At 38.8% G+C, this 20509-nt stretch overlaps 1 protein-coding gene and 1 long non-coding RNA gene across 2 annotated transcripts in view; both read left to right on the top strand.

The window, feature by feature from the left end:
* The window catches only part of LOC108578906, a 24057-nt gene extending 20259 nt beyond the window's left edge, over nt 1-3798 (top strand). The window contains exon 3 of the long non-coding RNA XR_001891461.1: nt 3626-3798. This is a non-coding gene — a long non-coding RNA (uncharacterized LOC108578906). The remainder of the gene's footprint in view (nt 1-3625) is intronic.
* An 809-nt stretch (nt 3799-4607) lies between these two features.
* On the top strand, nt 4608-19675 carry LOC108578905 (kinase D-interacting substrate of 220 kDa). The gene is given in 21 exon segments (XM_017942322.1): nt 4608-5278; nt 9750-9881; nt 10588-10686; nt 10763-10861; nt 11583-11780; nt 11930-12028; nt 12166-12462; nt 12736-13111; nt 13191-13355; nt 13418-13625; nt 13700-14122; nt 14217-14439; nt 14515-14694; nt 14793-15252; nt 15329-15494; nt 15572-16037; nt 16115-16288; nt 16355-16502; nt 16573-16694; nt 16889-17033; nt 18506-19675. Coding segments are annotated over 21 exon segments (5547 nt in total). The 5' UTR covers nt 4608-4675; the 3' UTR covers nt 19270-19675.
* Nucleotides 19676-20509: the final 834 nt, after the last annotated feature.

Raw genomic sequence — 20509 nt, 5'->3', positions numbered from 1 at the left:
TTTGCGTTAATTTATTTCTACTTCAAGGCAGAATTCGTTTCAAAAATTTTCTAAATTTTCTAACCTAGTAAAAAATTGTACGGCACAGTAATTTTCACGATGTGCAAATTCCTACTGTATTTGCATAACTTTCGTTACTCCCACAGACAGTTAAAAATATTGCAAAACATGAATGAACGAATGAACATAAGCGAGCAATAAAAGTTAAAGTAGACGAAGGTTTCACGTGTAACTAACCGTAGTTGAGTGGTTCAGCCATTATGCCGGCAAATGCAGCCAGATATCGATCTTTGTCATTCATTAACAATGACGTTCGTATGTTTTCAGTTCCTCGCGACATCTCGACGCCTTCCCAGTCGATTCGCGAAGGAACGAACGAACCAACGAACGAAGAATTGATCTAAGGTCCCTGGAATTAAGCAAGCGTGTAACGCTTGACCAAGCGAAAGTGAAACTCTTACTTTTCGACCCTAACCTCTTCAGCGGGATTCACTTTTACTTGCTCCAGCTATACACGCCAATTCATTTCCCACAAATAACGATTTCCTCCCTTAAGTCGGACTATTTCGAGACTTCCTTTCAAAAATTTCACGCTATTTTTCGGAAGATTTATTTATAATCGATTTTTGATATAATAAAAATTCGTATTTAATCGATTTTCGAAGGAAAACACAAATCTGAATTTTAATTTTCTGCTAAAGTGATTCATCCTTTAAAAGAAATACGCATCATTTATTATTACTTATCATTCGTTCCTGATAAAAGGAAGAAAACACGAGATATCACGTGGTAAATACACAATGTTTTAAGATTGTACAGAATATGACGAGTTGAAACGTAATTACAACGATAACACCAGGAACTAAAAAAGAAAAAAAGAAGTGAAAGACTGAATAAATGTTTAGAACTCGCATACATCAGAGATAATTAAGTTGAACACATTAATAGGCAGTTTTTATCTTAATGTCAGCGTCTGTCATCGTTAAGAATTACATAATACGAGGAATTAGTATGTGTAATTAGTAGTACAGTTAAGCAACGTGTACATAATCGATATCTGACGTTAATTTTTCACTCGTAATTGCACATATTTGCACAAGTACTTGAATTCGTCATGGCAAACCCAATTTGTTCTTCCCGTTTGTCACCCCAAGGATAATTATCCCCACTAAGAAAAAAAAGAGAGAAAAAAAATTTCAATTTAAAATTTTCCACAAATTGAACGTCCAGAGGAAAAATTTAATTGCACGGAGATGAAGCGAACGTCGCAATTATTCAATTACGCCCGCGTCGAGGAAAAGGGCCAGGAGATAAAATTATGGTTGTTTGCTTCCTACTCGACGATCTTGCTTCTTTTTACAAGCCCTTCTAAACGACTTCTACGTATGTACAATTGATTAGTCTGTTAGAGAAGTTTAATTGGCCCCAAGTGCCGCGAGTAGCGCAAGGACGCGCGCAGGCCTCATCTCTCTCTCTCTCTCTCTCTTCTCTCCAGTTCTATCGAGAAAAATATTTTTCTAACTGAATGCAACGTGGCGGTAATTGCGCATTAAAAGATTCCCCGATGAAATTTATATTCTCTCCTTAACGTTCTCGAAGGAAAAGTCTCGTTTCTTTTCCCTCGGCATCGGGAGCACCGCGGAGAATAAAAAATAATAAAGGTAAACGCGTTGTATAGCCGCGCGATTAAGGCTGCACTTATCGCGGAATGCAAACGAACGAAAGAAATCATTGTTGGCAAATTTACGCTCCAGTTCTATTGTGCTTGAAGGTACACCGCCATTATTTCAAAGCACCATTATTGCAATGTCTATAGTTACTGTGATAAAAAACGAAAAATGTGGAACCTTGATTCGCGACAATCTTGAACCAGTTTTAATTCTTCTACTATCGATGCTTGTTCGATCGTTAGGAAAATCATTGCTAATAAAAATGGAACACTTTTTTTTTTTACAATAGCTCGTTATTTTAATTTGTCATTGATCTATCATTGAAGAGTTACCATTGATTTGTCACTGAAAATTTACCGACGAATGATAAACTATGTATAGTTCTGAGGGCTTTGTTCTTCTCAGCCATCTGTTTCCCTTGAATTGTCGATTAGATCATTTCTCAATGGGTTTGAATGGTAATACCGATGCTAATTTCCAAATAATTCTCTAATTTTACTCTTTTCGTCTAACTGATACCATTACGCTAATTACCAACCGAGTTCCCCGCTATCAGCGAAACAGCTCCTCTCGTCTTATTCCAACGTAATCAAATAAAATTTACAACAGAGGTCTGAGTCCGGTCAGTTGTGGCAGTAAATCAATTTACCAGTTGCGTCACAATGAGAGTCATCCACTCGTCACGTTCTTCGACGAAAAGAAAAGAAGAGAGAAAAAAAAAATCGACGGTATTTCTTTACAGCGATAAAATATTTGTCATGTTTGTGACGTTCGCGAGACGTCACCGGTACATCTGGTCTCTCTGGTCCCGCTAGGAATCTATTTAAATACCGATTGTTTCGGCGTGAAAAAGAATAGTCGCGAAATGATTCCGTTCGGTTGGTTTCCGGGGCAAACAGGGCAGCCGAAGAACGGCTGTATCGAAGGATGAAAACGAGAACGAAGTTACACGCGAGAATTCCGCTACGACTGTGTACACGAATTGTCTTCGAAGATCTCCGCGTCGGATATATAAATGTCGCACGATCTGCCGCACGATGCTCTTAAGCGATCTGCCGGCGTCGTAGATCGCACGCGTTTCAGTGGACCGTGTGCAACAGACTATCAGGCTCGTTTGGCTCCGTTTCCGGAACCGTTCCGTGTCGGCTGGCGAGGCCTCGGCATTAACGGAAGGATGACCACCAGAAACTTGGAAAAGATGCTCAGGCTCACCGCACTGTCGAGGGTCCGTCTCTTACGGTATTGAATAACTGTCGGAGTAAATGGAATAAGAGGATATTTTAGAATAATTTCGATACTTTTGTAGAATTGTTTCTCTGATGAGGTGTCGAGATTGTTTAGAGGAATTTCAGAGATTCTCTCGTGTATTGGATTTTTTGAGTGATAGTAATTTTGGTCCTCTGTGAATTTTTCTTTGGAGAAACTTAGGGATTTTGTGAACTTTCTTGGTTGAGATATTTTGATATTTTAGAGAATTTGGGGATTTTTTTATAAGTGTGATTTAGATACGAAGTGGAGGATGTTTAAGAGAACTTGGGAATCTTGTGTAACTGTGATTTATATACGAAGTGGATTATATTTTATGGTAATTTGAGTTCCCTGTGAATTTAACTCGAGAATTTAGATCATTTTGTAAATTTTTCATATCTTTAAAAAAATTTCGAATTTCATAGCTTTTCGCTATTCAAACATCATCCAAATCCTTCCTCACTACTTCCTTCGCTACATTACTTCTCCCACTTCTCACACTCGAAACCAAAAAATCTCCTGAAAACTCCAGTCTTCCTGTCATCTCGGTAAAATTTTTCCAGTGCTCCAGATTCTCGCGCACCGTTCGCATTTCACATTTATCTCTCGAACAAGGACTTACGAGCCTTCAAACTTCGTTGCATCAAAAAGTATCACCACGTTCACCTGTTAAATGTTCTGAAAACAATCCTCGTGTTTATCCATAGCTGTAAGCTTTTCCTTCGATTGTCGTGAACGCGTGTCGTTGCGAGAAGAATGCCATGCGGAAGGCCAAAGACGATCGTGTCAAAATCACGACGCGTCATTTTCGCATCGGCATCGAGGAAGAGGAGGACGAGGAGAACAACGAGGCGGAGAATTCAGCAGCCAGAGAGAAGGACAGAAGAATCTCTATCACCATCGAGGCAGACTCTGCGATAGTGATAGACGATCAAAATTCACCAGTGAACAGAGATCTTCCAGCAACCTACGAAGACGAATCCTCCGTATTGAGCGACCAAGGAAAGGAGGAAACGTTATCGGAGAATCTCGTCGAAAAAATCATCCGAAGAAGTCAAGACGAGCAGGAGAAAAGTCTGCAGAGCTTTGAATTCAAGTCGTCTAGAGACTCCGAAGCATCAGATGGTTCGGAGAAATCTCACCAGATTAGAGATGGAAATTTTTCCAAAGCGGAGAAGTCGTTGAGCGTCGGTTCGGAAGGAGAAACTCGAAGTTGGATCGCTTCGAGCGAGAATGCAGCGACCTTTGTCATTTCTCCTGTCCAGATCGCGGACCGTAGAGAAAAGCCCGAGGCTCTCTGGTCGAGATACTCCGTGTACGAGAATGCAAACGCAATTAGGAAGTTGGACCACGAGGCTGGAACCTCGAGTTACCCGGAACTTTCCAACGCAGAGGCAACAAGTAGAAGCTACGGACCACTTGCTGCTCGTCCCCAAGCCTCGAAATCCTTCGATCTTCCCTACGAATCCACGAAAGACATCCAGAGTGCACAGGAAACGAAGTCACATAGTTCGACGAGATTCCTCTACGAGCCAACTGAGAGAACTCCTTCTACGCTCCCCGGAACGGAAGTGCAACAGAGCATAATACTCGGCCAGCGTAACCTCGATCCTAACAATACGATCCCACCTCCGATATCAGCCTCCCCGTTGTTCATCAGACGTTACTACAAAATCATGTCCACTCTTCCCAGATACTCCTCCAGTCTCGAGAAAATTTCTTCGCCTAACAGAGACGAAAATCCTATCCAAGACTCTATGGACAATTACGCGAACGTCAGTTCGAAGAAGGATCTCGAAGAACCTGGTAATCAGTTCGTACGTCAGAGAAGATTGACGTTACCAGTGACGAACATGGATCTGGATTTGAAAGACGCGCCGAAAACTCCCACCTACGAAGGTATATTATCAGGAACAGTGGTAAATCCCATTAGGCGATCTAGCATCGCGAACGCAGCTATCTGTTCGAGTTTAGCTCCGAGCCTAGTCAGCGCTTGCCCAATTATTCCGAACTGTTTGTTGCCGAGTGGCGAGGAGAAGAAAGACGCCGATAGTACGTCGAACGTTTCGTCGACGGGGAATATCGAGGAACAGGCGGCAGGAAGAAGCGGTGGAAGCGGATTGAGATTGAGACTTCCGTTTCTTCGGCTTCAAATTCCGCTGCAACATCCAGCCGCTACGTGGGAGGAACAGGAGGACGAGGATCTAGGTGGTCATCATTCTCATCACCATCACCATCATCATCATCATCACCACGTGTTCCCGCATTTTCATGTACCCACGATCACGTTCACCGCGCCAGCCACCGACGGTGAATCTGGCCGGAAGTTCAACTTTGGAATTCGCAGACACTCGCAGACGGTTAGTTAGTCGCAGGTGTTTTTTCCTTTTTTTTTTTTGGTTGACTGCTCTCTGGCTTTGTTTCTTTTCTTTCCTTACGACTTTTGGCGAGCGACGAGAAGGGAGGAAGAAGGAGGCTTTTTTGATTAACGGTGATGTACAGAGTGATCGCAGGCTTTCGATTTTCATTAACGAGAGAACGAGTGATCGATTTGACGATTTTTTCGTTTTTTTGCGGTTCTAGTATTTGTACTTAACACGTTCTGCTTTTGGATTTGGATTTAACACGAAGTTTTGCTAAGCGGAGAAAGTTAGCTTGTGGGAAATGTGTGTGAAGGAAGATTAGCGTATCGAGAATTCCGTAATTGTGGGATTTTTTGATTTTCTTCCCGCGCTTTTGGTAAAAAATTGCAATCTGCGACACCGGAACGTGTTAATACTTTTTATCGAGCGTGAGTTTGAGTTTCACGAGATATTCTTGGAGGAGTTTCGTGAAAAAAAGGAAATATTAGATACAGCTACTTTTTGACACAAAAACTAGAGAAAATAAAAGAAAACCTGAAAATTTTGCTTAGACTTCTCAGAGGTGACGGAACAATTGAAGAGCACGGCACTTAGTATAACCGTATAACGCCAATAAAACGTCCGGATTCTGTGAAAGGCCGTGATATCGTCATCTGGAAATCATACGAACGTTAAAACTGTTCGCTACACTGGCTGGTTTTATTACAAAGGTCGGACTTGGAGGAGCCTCGATCGAGAGGAGAAACTCGTCGGAATGGCAAGGATTCGAAGAAACGCAGAGATATGCAGATATAAAAGACGCTTTCAAGAAGAGAACGAAGGATATGGATTGGTGGATGACTAACACTCTTGTCTGAGAGAAGGGATTATACAGTGCTCGTGTTTGTTGTGTCTCTGTTATCTGGTTCTCGTTTATCAAACAACGCCTTGCAATAGTATACCCGGTAAATTTCAGCGATTAACGCTACGATGCTCGGAATTTTGTCGGACTTATTGAGATATCGCGCTCGATCGAGTCGGGTCTCTCTTGTTTTTAATTCATTCCTCAGGTACGAACTCCTCCTCTATTTTCGTATTTCGTTCTTTCAACGTCAATAGGATGATTTGTTAACCTTTTAACTGGAGAAGACAGTGTATTTTCAATTGTACAGTCTTTTGCCTGCGTTAAATATCAAATACATCGTATTCACATGTTTGCAAAGAAGAAACGTTAAATATGAAATTTTTAATATTAAAATCTAAATATAATCTAACGAAATTACTCATATATTTGTATTAATTTTTAATTACAAATCTAGAGAGATTCGATTTCTTATTCGAGAAGTGTACTCTGTTTAACAGGTTAAAAATCATTCTGTTAGCGTAGCGATGATAAATGTTTACGTGATGAAAATTGGAGAAAAAGGCGCGATTGAGCAACAGATGGAATAAATTAGCATATCAAAGGGATGTACACGTGTGTTGAAACAATGCGGCTCACGTCGGATACGCCAGTGTCATCTATGCTAGCTTCGAAACGGTACACTTCCGAGCAAGGATACATTTAACAATGTCACGGTCAACGATCGTTAATCATCGGTATTCTGCTAATAGTTGTGGATACCTTCGAATAGACATTTGTTACATTCGTTCCATCATCGGTGTTCTAAGGTTCTCTTTTTTTTGGCATCGAGCACAGACGTCTCGAGGAGACGTGTCAATTTCGGAACCGTTCACCGAAAAGGAAACAACGCGCATCTCGACGAGTTACTAATTTTCATTAGTCAACCTCTTTCTTCTTTCTTTCATTTTATCCACGCTTTATTTCGAATTTCGTAATCTGCCACGTGAACAATGGCTTTCACCGTTTATCCTCGTTGCTCGCCTAATTTATTGGCCAATTTAGATAAAATGCAGGGAGAGATTTAGCGTACTTTGGCTGTCAAAAGGATTTCGAAGCGTTATTATTCGCGCAGAGATAAGCTTACCGACGAATTTTCACGCGATTAACCCAACGCGATATTTTCGGTCTGGTTTGAAAAGAATCGTTCGAAGGATTCTCTATTTTTTCTCTCTCTCGGCAGTCTTTCAGTTTCGTGTTAACAGAGCGATATGTCTGTTTCGGTTGGCGCTGCGCACAGGTGATAAAACGACGTGTGTTAACAGGATTTGGTAGCCCGGCTCGGTTGGAATCGATCTCACCATAATCTATATTCAACGGCGATGTCGTGTTTGTCCGTGAATAAAACGGTATTACATCGATCATACTGATGTAAAACTAGCGTCAGGGTGTTCTATCGGAGTAGGTGGACCCAGCTGACTGAGTTTCTACAATCAGGGTGACTCGCATGAGTTGTAATCGAAACGTGTGCACGAGTGAACTTTGTCGTGTGCGTATTTTTTTGCTAAGTTAGCATTAACAACGCTGAAGATTGAACGTAAGAAAGGCTGTAAGTGTTGGTAATCAAAATTTGAAGAAAATCTAAATTAGTATTTTAATATGCGTTACTTTATTTAATTTTACTATATTTTTCTTTTTATATCTTAAAAAATTTTTATGTCACAGGAAAAGACTTATAGCTTTTTTCTAATGTCTTGCCTTCGTTTGTTCGCGAGAATTCTCTGTCGGTATTGTTCAAAAGCAATTCTAATACGTTCCTTTGCCAGCATTAAATTTTAACGCATTCGATAATTATTATCGTTGCTTTAAAGGGAATTTTTTGACATAAGCGGAGCTTTTGTCAACGTCAACGTAATTGTTGCAGAATTGTTTGAAATTGCATTCGATAGAATTACATCGTCGAATTTCCAATGCGATTAATATTAAATCGTCACACAAAGTAATCAGCTAATGATGTATCGAGGCGAGGAACGTATTAAGGGTGTATCGAAGCTTGATACGTTAATTCGTTTTAACGTTGTATTAACAGTGTGGTTAACACCCTTGCAAACTTCTAATTTGCTCTCATGCAAAAACGAAAATGCGCTAAAAATTTTTCAACCTGCATAAATTGCAAGAAAATCTTTTTTCAATATTTCTGCAATAATTCGTTAAAGATACTTCGATTTTCTCGTAACCAAAGAGTGTCGAAGCGATTTTGTTGTGTGTTTTTTTCTCTCGCAAATTTCATTCTAAAGCGGAAACATTGAAAGTCCACATGCTTAGCATTGAAAGTTTCTCACGGAAGCTGGTATGCAAAAACAATGCTCGAGGTTGCACCGTATTCTACCCCCTTTTATTTGCCTTTCAATCAACGTTTCCACTGCTTCTGATTCATTCTTTATCGTTGACCCACATATTCCATTGTGCTCCCTTTAAATATGTACAAGCTCTCCGTATACTTTCGAGAAAAGTATCTACAGCCTACGTCCACGTGCTCTCCGGCTAATCGTAACAATGGGAACGATTTTCTCGCGATCATTGCCGCGAATCAGAATCACCTTAATTACCTTTTTCGGAATCTCTATTATCGAAATTTCTCGACTCTCCTCCCCTCCTTCTGTGATAAAGAAAAGCTTCTGTGAAAAGCTTCGAAGAGCGATACTACGTTTGACAAATCTTCGTTAACCCCTTAACCTATGATTTCTTTTCTGACTGCGCATCTAAGCGTCAGCCATTTTCTGTTTTCGTACTGAATCAGGTAACAGAAGCTAGTCTGTTACGGATTAATTACGTTTGGTAATCTTCAGTCTTACGAATTCAAACGAAAATTAGGATTACAGTGAATTTTTCTTGGTAATATAACTATTTTTCTCACATCTCAACCAGAATTTTTGCCACGAGTCTGACACGTTGTTGTACGTTAAGGGGTTAATTGCATCGTTTCTATTTGTCTTAAAGAGTGACGTTGAGACTATTGTGGGAGAAGCTGTTAGTTAACAGTTGGATCCCGTGTTAAGTGTTAATTACTTTAACAATTACATTTAACGCGGTGTTTAAAGTGGACTTAAAGGCAACTGGTGAATCTTTAAAAAAGAAAATTGTTCTTCTAACATAGATCACACGGAAGATCGACATATTTCAACTTCTAACGCGTCTACGTGTGTATTTCCGTAAAACGAACAGCGTATCATGACCACTCTGTGTGACGCGTTGCAATTGACATTAATCTTGTCCTTAACTACTCTGGAATGAGCAAATTTGCGCAGGTTTGAACTCGCTAAATACTGCTTTCAACCGACTGACACACCGCACGCTCAGACAATACGCGAATGGTTAAATGAAATAACCTGTGACACCTTAAATAACGACGATTGTAATGAAACCAAAAAAAAAGAAAAAGAAATAGTGATGGTAGAGAATTGAATTCATTTGAAATTAATATATGCTAGGTATTAAGAGTGCGATGTTTTCGCAGACCGTTTCGCCACTACTTACACAGCAATTAATCCGCTTCGATGGCTTTTTGATTGCGGACCACCAACGTGACAGTTCTCAGTTGTGGATCGTCCGTTTGCCGATTTAACGAGCTAATACTTTCTTTCACAGACCTTGCACCGGACTGACTCGATGGTATCGCTCTGCTACCGATCGCTCGCCAGCTATATCACGGACGATAATCTCGCTGGTCTCCAGAACTTCCTCGAAAATAAACGAATACAGATCGATGACCGAGACGAGGTAAAGCTTGAAACGAAAATTTACGGTGTATGAGAGAAATTGGAGGATTCAGATTTACATACTGAAGTTTTTCTTTGGTTTTCTTAAAGAAATATACTTGAACGTGAGAAATACTGTTTTACTCTCTTCCATTGTATCTTGGTAAATTATTAAAATTATTGAATTATTGGATTGGAAGAAAAATTTAAAGGGAGCTTTTGGTCTAGAGTAGTTTTTAAGAACAATATGTCAATGTGAATTATAGTTAAATGAAATTTTTCTCTCTTTTTTGAATTCTGGAGAATCCTTTGAAAGAAACATACTTGAACGAGCATACCTGAGAAGTCCTCTGTTACTCTCTTCCATTTTACCATGATGAATTTATGGAACTTGTTAAATTATTAAATTGGAAGAAAAATTTAAAGGGAACTTTTGGTCTAGAGGAAAATCCATTTACTATAATTTTCTGCACATCTAAAAGACTCTCGAGAAGATTTATTCCACACATCTAAAAGACTCTAAGAAGATCTTCTCAGGATATAGAAGTTATCGATTCGAACTGCATGCCACGCGTTATAATCCTATAATTTGCTCGGGAAATTAGGCCGCGTAGATTCTGCGAATGTCGAGATTGCCCTAATTTTCACAGTCTCGGCAGACTTCGATAATTCTCTCGCCCTGTCAACAATCCGACTCTAGATAGCTGTTTTCATTGTTCTTACGATAGAATGGTAGCACAGCCCTCATCCTTGCAGCGACTAAAGGGAAGATACACTTCGTGCGGGAGCTCATTAATCATGGAGCGGATATTAACGCCGAGGACGGGGTTAGTATCATCTCGAATCTTCGATCATACGGTTGTTCTTCTTATTCCATATTTCTCTACCGATACAATTTTTCAGGATAACTGGACAGCGTTACTTTGCGCAGCGAAAGAAGGTTACACCGACGTCTGCATTGAATTACTCGAGCATGGCGCCGATTTGGAGCACAGAGACATGGTAATACGCTTTGCAATCTTCAACCCTTAATTACGAAAGATGTGCAATAAATGAGTAGACAAGCGGCGTTAATCGCGAAAGTAAATTCTTGACTTGGACCATTTTCATAATCACTCATCACAAGTATACCTACTGTCGCTGTTCTGTCTAATTTGACTTTAAAAAAATGAACATTCCATTAAAAAAAGAAAGATTGACCTCCAAATTTCTTCAATTTAACCAGTAAAGAAACTATCTCCACAATAATTTGACTCCAAAAAGTGAATATTCCATTAAAAAAAAAAGATTGCACCAAAATTTCTTCAATTTAACCAGTAAAGAAACTATCTCCACAATAATTTGACTCCAAAAAGTGAATATTCCATTAAAAAAAAGATTGCCCCAAAATTTCTTCAATTTAACCAGTAAAGAAACTATCTCCACCATAATTTGACTCCAAAAAGTGAATATTGCATTAAAAAAAAAAAAGATTGCCCCAAAATTTTTTCAACCTACCAAGTAAAGAAACTATCACCATCATGTTATTTTTGTCAAAAGCGTACAACTTTTATAATCAACGTTTCCGCTTGTTACTTGAAATCATGAAGATATTCAAGATGGACAGAGTTGACGGAACACCCTGTACATACCAGAGTTACGGTACCACTTACGTGAATGAACCACCTCGTAATCGTAAGGAAATAACGCTAGCGATAACACAGGGGAAATGTTCTATTTTTAGGGAGGATGGACGGCACTTATGTGGGCGACGTACAAGGGTAGGTCGCCGACGGTGACGATGCTGCTTGCGCAAGGAGCTGACGTCAATGCTCACGGGAATTTTCATATATCCTCGTTGTTATGGGCAGCGGGCAGGGGTTACCCTGACATTGTTAAGGATCTTATTACCCATGGTGCTAAAGTCAATCTCGGCGATAAGGTAATCTATTTTTCATCCCGTTCAAGTTCACGTGCAATGCACCTTTGCAACCGTTAACTAAAGATAGGGCAAAATCGATGCTTAAGAACGATTTTATGTTATTTCTATTTATATTTAACGGAGGTAACTTTTTTTCTTTTCATTTTTAGTACGGTACCACAGCATTGGTGTGGGCATCACGCAAGGGCCACGTGGAAATTGTAGATACTCTTTTAAAAGCTGGTGCTAATGTAGATACTGCTGGAATGGTAAGATTGTTGGACTTTTAATTGACGATAACTAATAGAACAATTGAGGATTTTTATATTACAAAGAGATTTAACAAGAAGTCCAAGTCTTCAGTTATCGAATCTGTTTACCGAATGTTCGATTCAATTTTGTACAGTACTCGTGGACAGCTCTTCTCGTGGCCACTCTTGGAAATCACGTGGACGTGGTGCTGCTCCTGTTGGAGCACAAGCCAAATGTGAACGCTCTGGATAAAGATGGTTGCACAGCATTGGCAATAGCTTGTCGAGAAGGACACCACGAAATAGCAAACGCGCTGCTGAACGCCGGGGCTTACGTGAATATTCAAGACAGAGCCGGCGATACGAATTTAATTCACGCTGTGAAAGGCGGTCATAGAGGAGTGGTTGAATCTCTTTTGAAAAAGTACGCTGATGTCGACATCGCTGGCAAGGTGCAGACATTAACTGGATTATTCGATGCTGATCATTTTAGTCGATACGCTGCTAAAAGTGTTTTGAATATATTAAAAGAAATATATTATACACGATATAAATTGAATACTCGATAGAGATGTAATTATTTAAATACACGAAACGCTTCGTTTTATCTTTGCACTTGAGTTTCCTTGACTATTTTTGCTTGTTTTTAGCAATGTATCCAGATTCTTCGAGGTATGACAGATTTATATTGACCGTTTGAATTTTTATTATGAAATATATTGTAGGATAAGAAGACCGCAACGTACATAGCAGTAGAAAAAGGCAATATACCGATACTAAAGTTGTTGTTAAATGCTAACCCAGACCTGGAAGTCGCGACGAAAGACGGCGATACTCCGTTACTGCGGGCAGTTAGGTCGCGAAACGCTGAAATCGTACAAGTATTGCTGGACAAGAAAGCGAAAGTTTCAGCCACCGATAAAAAAGGCGACACGGTACTTCATATAGCTATGCGTGCAAGGTCGAAAGCTATCGTCGAAATATTACTGAGAAATCCGAAAAACAGTCAGCTACTCTACCGTCCAAATAGACAAGGCGAGACACCGTACAATATCGACATCAATCATCCAAAGACCATTCTTGGACAAATATTTGGCGCACGTGAGTTATTCGTCGTTTATTTTTTTTTTTTATTCTTCTTTCTATCAGTTGAATCGTAACAACGAGGATTCCTTTTCAGGACGTCTCAATACTAACGAAGATAATGAAAATATGCTTGGATATGACTTGTATAGTAGTGCATTAGCAGATATTCTCAGTGAACCATCTCTATCAACGCCTATAACTGTTGGCCTTTACGCAAAGTGGGGATCGGGAAAGTCGTTTCTGTTAAATAAATTAAAAGGTAACATTGGACAAATTTATTCACTAAAATGAACAATTGATAATTCTTAATAATTCTTTCAGAGGAAATGAAAAATTTTGCTCGCCAGTGGATAGATCCCGTGTTCCAGTTTTCTTTCTTATTGTTCCTAGTAGTAACACATGTGTCCTTGTTAGTGGGTATTACGATAGGTCTTGCCCTTCAATCGTGGATCGTTGGTGTTGCGTGTGGCATAAGTCTTATTTTTATCAGCTACATCTTTTTGATACTTGTCTGGTATGCTAATAAAAGGTAAAGGAGCAAATCAGAGAATCGCTGTTACCGTTTGTACTATGTGTGTAACTATGAAATATTTAATATCGTAGATACGATTGGTATTGGCCGTATAGCCTTACAGTAGCGCTGACGACAAAGTTAAATTCATTGAAGCTACTGTTGCAAGTAATTTTCTGTCATCCACCTGGTGGTCGAGTTCACGATGGCGTCACTGTTCAGCCGATAAAGTTCTATTTCACTGATCAGACTCGAGTCGGTACGACTGCCGCTGGAGAGAATGCAGTAGTACAAATGGTGGGATCCCTTTACGATTCCATCGAGAACGACTTCGGTTCGTTTTCTACGCGACTATACAGAGCGTTTAGACCGAAAGCGGACAAATCGACGACTACGTGGAAATGGAGGCATCTGTGTTGTTTACCGTACATAGTTATATTCGAATTCTGCTTTTGCAGTTTACTCGTTGGTATTTCTGTACTTACGGTCTACCTCATCGATATTTCTAACACCGAGTGAGTACGAGCAATGAGTACGCTTGACTTTTCCAAGGGAAAAGAAAAACTGTTGAAATGGAATTACGTTATTTATTCGTTTCTAATATCGTAGACCAACAATAGAAAGAGTCACGGCACACATTATCATGATTACCGTTGCCTTAATACTAGCTGTTAGTGTGATAGCAAACTTATACACGTGGAGTCGTACGTTGCAAGCACTTGTTTTCTCTCAGAGACGGCACCTACAGCGCAGCATTTCTAAGTTAGAGACACTGAAGAGCGAGGGTTTTATACAAACGCTGAGAAGTGAAGTCAGTTTAATGACAGAGATGGTATGTAAAACGTGTTACTAGTTGAATAATACGTTACGTGTTATATTTAACAATATTTTTATTACGAAAATGCAGGTCAAGTGTCTAGATAGCTTTATGGCGCAACAAAGTAGATTAGTAATAATTGTGGATGGTCTGGATAGTTGTGAACAAGATAAAGTGTTATTAGTTTTAGACGCTATTCAAGCACTGTTCAGTGATAATGGTTATCCATTCGTTGTTATATTAGCAATCGATCCGCATATTATAGCCAAGGTACCGTGACATGTTTCCCAAGTTTTCTTTTTTTTCAATAAAATTCAATTTGTCAATCAGATGATAAAGAATGATGAAATTTTGTTTCTTCAATCTAGGCAGTGGAAGTCAATAGTAGAAGATTGTTCACAGAGTCAAACATCGGAGGGCATGATTATTTACGCAATATGGTGCATCTTCCATTTTATTTGCAAAACAGTGGACTACGGAAGGTAAAAGTTGCTCAACAAACTGCCCAACATAGTAGAAAAACTATGTGGACCGAAGCCGAGGAAAGTGTTAACTACACCGCCAGTAGTACGATGCACCACTCTGTTTCAAACAGGAGACTTAGCACTGAATCTGGTATAATGAACAGTAATGAAAAGTTGAAGCCACAAAGTAGAAAAGGTAGTAGAAAATTGCGGTTGAGCGAATCGATCGCGAGTAGTATCGGCAGCAATTTGAATCGCCTGGGTGGAGCTCAGGATCTTAATAAAATGCTTCTCACTGACGATTACTTTAGCGACGTAAATCCTCGTAGTATGAGAAGGTTGATGAACGTCGTTTACGTCACTGGTAATTAAAAAATGAACGATCTTCTAATGGCATACATGTGCTTTTGTTTCTAATATACTCCACATCATTTCCTCAGGGAGGTTGTTAAAAGCATTCCAAATTGATTTCAACTGGTATCATTTAGCCAGTTGGATCAACATCACCGAACAATGGCCATTTAGGACGTCTTGGTTGATTCTTCATTACGATATGTATGAAGATAGTTTAGATGATTCCATGTCGTTAAAAAGTCTTTACGATAAGTACGTTTTTTTTTTTATTTTAAATAAATATTTCATACTTTTCTTTCGTTTCATTTTTCTTTTCTTCAAACTCTTAGGATTCGACCTCAAATTCCGGTACTTAAAGAAGTTCAGCCTCTTTTAGAGATGGATAGAGACGAACGAAAACTGGACATTTTCCTCACGTTTCATCGTTCCAGTTTGCTCGTTAGCGATATGAAAATATTCTTACCATTCACAATAAATCTCGATCCTTATATTAAGAAGAAAATAAAAGAGGAGCAACAGAGCATAGAGGAAGAAATAGGACCTGGTCCATATAAACAGTATAGTCCTTGGACTTTGCATGGTAATAGTCACGAACCATGGGGAGCAAACAGGGGCGGTTTACCGAGTCGAACAATGAAACTTGCGAAAACGCCGAGTTTACAAGGACACATGCCAGTGCCACCAGCACCATCTTGGTGTATGCAACCAGCATTTGATTGGCAGACACCACCGTGGGTACCAATAGCTTCCATGGAACACACGATTAAACCACTCTCTGCAACTACAACTCTACCGGTATATTATACAGCTACCATAATGACACTACTGCTAGCACTATAATATTCATTCAGAACTTCCTATTTTCCTTTTAGTCCGAAATTTTGGAAATAAAACTCTCGTCTCTAACAGTAAACGGAGTGTGCGATCTTATTGATAGAATCGAATGTATAAATCCCAATCAAGCAGCACAGTACAAACAAGTTGTTAAGGATAATAACATTAATGGCAGAGTTTTATTACATTGCGAATTACAAGAGTTGAAAAAGGTTCGTTTCACCACGTTCGTTTTAACCGGATCGGTGTTAGTCGATAATACTGTTTCGTTTTTGTAGGTTCTTAAAATGGCGTTTGGAGATTGGGAACTGTTTCGTATGGTGATCGTATCGCTTAGGGAAGTGGAACTTTCGTCTTTTAGCACGCATGAAGAAGGTCCTCGAAGTGTGCGATTTACCGTAGGATCGGAACAAATTCAACGAAAAGGTATAAATGAGAATTTTCTACGTAGACGATAGTATGTTTTAAAATTACATTTATTATTATTTGACTATAGATCATGCTTTACAAAGCACTTCAATTCGTGTACCTACGCACGTTGAAAAAGAGAAGGGAACATCAAGAACGGATGGTCCTCCTAGAAGAGATCAAACTAAACAATCTATTATGGAGAAGCAAGTAAGCTCCTTCAAATTATCCGAATAAAATAATATGCATAGGTGTATTATATCAGTAGATTGATTAATAAAGTATAATTTTTATTACAATCGTGCTCGCTTTTAGTACCAGGTAAGCGAATTTTTCTTCTAACGAAAAATCACAATTTATTAACTCGAAAGCCTAAAAATTTAGTATTAAAATATCGGATGTAGTTGGGAACAAATGATTAACTAATTTTCCAGGTAACTTTGGAGGAACAAATGATATGCGGAGCACTGCAAACATTAAATGAAGAAGCGTGCGAAGATGTATTAGATGTACCATCTTCTGCAGGGTTACCATCAGACTCACTCTCAGGTGAGCCCTCTCCCCTACCACTTTCACTGCCTCTGGTTATAGTTCAAGAACCACCGCAGCCAGACCAAAAGTGTGACACCGTACTAGAATACAGTACAAATCTTTAACGAATTCAAAGATCAGGAAGCAACTGTGTTATCAATCATGTATTGTGCGTGTACGACATCAGTATGACCACATCGTATTCGAAGATGATTCTATAAATTCATCTCCTTCGCTGTTTCAATCCTCCATGGAAATCTGGTCAATATAACTGTCGTTTAAATGTTTCTTACTATATATTCGTACGTACATGGATAGAATTATCGTGGCAGTATTACCAATGATAGGTGTATACATTACAAAATACAGGCAGTCAATAAAATTTTAATTTATTATACACTTACTCATTTTAAGTACAACACATGTGACAGAGGTCGTAGGTGCTTACCAGTATCATCATATCCAGGAACCTTGCCTCTGCATATGTCATATCTTTGAAAATGTGCCAACGTGTTACGAGAGACTGGAACGTTATTATAATTAAAGGATATCAAATGAATGTCTGTCGAATAAAACCAACGTTATTCGTGTAACAAATAACGTTATTGTGGTAGTGATCTGAATGTATGCGTTTATCATAGACATAGTAAAAAACCAAAAAAAAAGGATAGATCATCTTCATGTAGTAGTTTAGTACATTATTCATGGTATAGCTTGCGAAGAAAAACACTGTGTGTCATTTTTGTATTCCTAAAATTATAGAGGATACTCTTCGTACCCCTGTCTGAAATAATTTCTGATGCTAGTGCTTAATTCGGTCGTTGTACTATTATTAATTGCAGGTTCATAATACTTAGAAATACTGTATTTTTCATAACGAATATTTGTAAAAACAGACTGTGATAATTACCTGTTACTGTCGTTGAGTGTGAACGAATTATATATTTCCTTTTTGGGATGTTTATGCTGATAGATCTTGTATATTTAGAAAGATAAGCTTCTACGTGAAAGAATTTTATACACACCAAAGTAAAAGAAACAAACAAAAAAGAAAAGAAAACGAAGGCTACGGTTATATTTTCGTCTTTATTCATGTATTTTTTTGTACTGTGTGTACAGTTACCCTGACTTCAATTGTTGGATACTTATATATTATAAATGCGAATGGCAATAAAACTTTGTTGGAAACTTGAAGTGATATTATCTTTCTTAGACTAGATCTATAAGCTTATCGAGTTAACACACGCTTTCGTTTTATATGTTTATCAAGAGGCGCAACGATATTTCGTTAAAAAAAAAAGAAAAGAGAAAGACAAAAACAAAAAAAAGGAAAAAAGAAACCAATTTGACAAGGATTTCACTTAGAAATCCTTCTGTACGATATCTAACATTTCACTAGTCAATCTTTAACGGGTCAATTTTTCAAACTTACGCTTGCTAGATCCTGCATGATGAGCATTTCAATTGCGTAACGCCCAGATTTGTTTTAGGAACCATTTCGACGGCTCCTCAAGACACAGAGTACGTGATCCTTCAATCCAATCCTCTTCTGCATTGGGTACCAGTCAACGATGAACCTGAAACTTCTGACGACAGCTCGTTTGAGTCCACAGTTCATCTTCAACGTACAAACTCGCAGCGTAGCATTACATCTCAGCTTAGCACAAGATCAGCTTGTTCGTTTGGACGTAAAGACCCAAAGAAAACTGGAGGAAATGTTATTGGTAGCAGACCAGCGTCGCTTTTCGTCTCCCCGCCACCTTCCCCCAGACCTGCTTTCAGATCCAAATCGACCGATGAGAATTACGTAGCCAATAATATACCCATGAAATCAACCATCTCCACGCCTATCAAGAAACTACGCTCGACGTCAACATTGAACGACGAGATAGTCCTATCGGTTCCTGTTCCAAACTCCAGTCTAGAGAAACTAAGTAAATTGAAGGACCGCTTGATGGGAACTTTACCTGCCTCGCCTGCACCAGGGGAGAGCGAGGATGAGTCCACACCGTTAGTTTCTGAATTATCTACGCCTACCCATTCACAATCAGATAGCGTGTTCAAACACGACTGCAGCGAGGAGAACAGCAGCTCGATCTCGTCGAACAAAAGCCTGCCCCGTGACGGCGAACGATCCGTCAACATTGTTGATTATTCCGACACTGTTAGCTTAATGGTGAGAGAGTCCTCGCAGGTGCGTTTCCTGTCGCGTCAAAGCTCCGAAGAATGGGACAATCCCGAGACACCTGTTTGATACATTCTGTTACACAATCGTTAGTGCGTCTCGGTGTTACACGATAAATACACGATAGAAAAAGAAGCAGAACTTTGAGTTGAAAGAAAAAAAAAAGGTACTTAAATCGAAGTTTGTGATATACACATATATTTTCAAAGATAGTCAGAGTAGGGGAAACTCCACTTTGTAAATAGTGAATAGAGAGGATGATATTGTGGATCTTTTTAGATAAAGCGTTCAAAAGTGTTCATACGTCACAAAGAAAATATATATGGAACGAGCAATGCTAGAATATGCTAAGAATGAGGGCATACATTTTGTGCGGCACACGTATTATGCGTTAAGAGTTCATTGTTATAGGAGAATACGTTTGACCTTCGCGACATAACGAGCGACATTCCTTGATAATAATTTTAACGCATTTAACGACACGAACGTGTATCAGTTGCTTCTTTTTCTTTTTTTTTTTTTAAAGAAGAAAAGAAGAGCTGATATTAAGACGGAATATGTTTCTTTTATTGTATCGCAAATACGCGCTGAAGGATTAATTCAAGTCAATTCGTGGAAGCGGTAAGAAAACTTAACATAGGTGAATAAATATCTCGAATATTTTAACAAGCTATAGGTATAAAGAAATATTGTATCTGAGACATACTGTTTGACTCGTACCGATTGGTATTGGATTTTAAGCGCTAGTATTAGTTGCCAGGACAAACTGGTTACGACAGGTAAATAGACATTGTTGATTTATATGATGATCGTTATCATAAAGTCAACAAGATATTTTACGGTAGCGAACATACTTACGTGTTAAGGTGAGAAAGGTTTCCTTCTCGCACTGCTTTCATTATTACGCACGTAACATGGAGTTATCGAGTAGATTTTTTTTTTCGAGACTAAGTATTGTTGACTAAACCAATTTTTAAGAAGACTATCGAAACAACCATTGTCGACGAGTAATTTATAATATTTTAATTTTCGATTGATAATTACTTTTGAGTACTTAAATTTCTACTGGAAGTTTTTTATAAACTTATAGCGGATGTTGATTATTTTGTGACTTTGATCACTGTGAAATTTTAATGTATAAAGTAAAAGTGTTGAAAAGCTACAAACAGTGTGCAGTCACTTCAACTTGATCTATTTTCAATATGTCTGCAATGCCTAGTTCATAAAATACATAGGAGAGTGAGTATATACATATATATCTTTGAAAAATCTACAACACAACTTTTTAATAATAATTTTTTATTACAAA

Source organism: Habropoda laboriosa, unplaced genomic scaffold (assembly GCF_001263275.1).
Source record: "Habropoda laboriosa isolate 0110345459 unplaced genomic scaffold, ASM126327v1 scaffold62, whole genome shotgun sequence".
Classification (NCBI taxonomy): Eukaryota; Metazoa; Arthropoda; class Insecta; order Hymenoptera; family Apidae; genus Habropoda; species Habropoda laboriosa.
The sequence above is the reverse complement of the archived record's forward strand: the minus strand, read 5'-3'. Positions and strand labels throughout refer to the sequence as shown.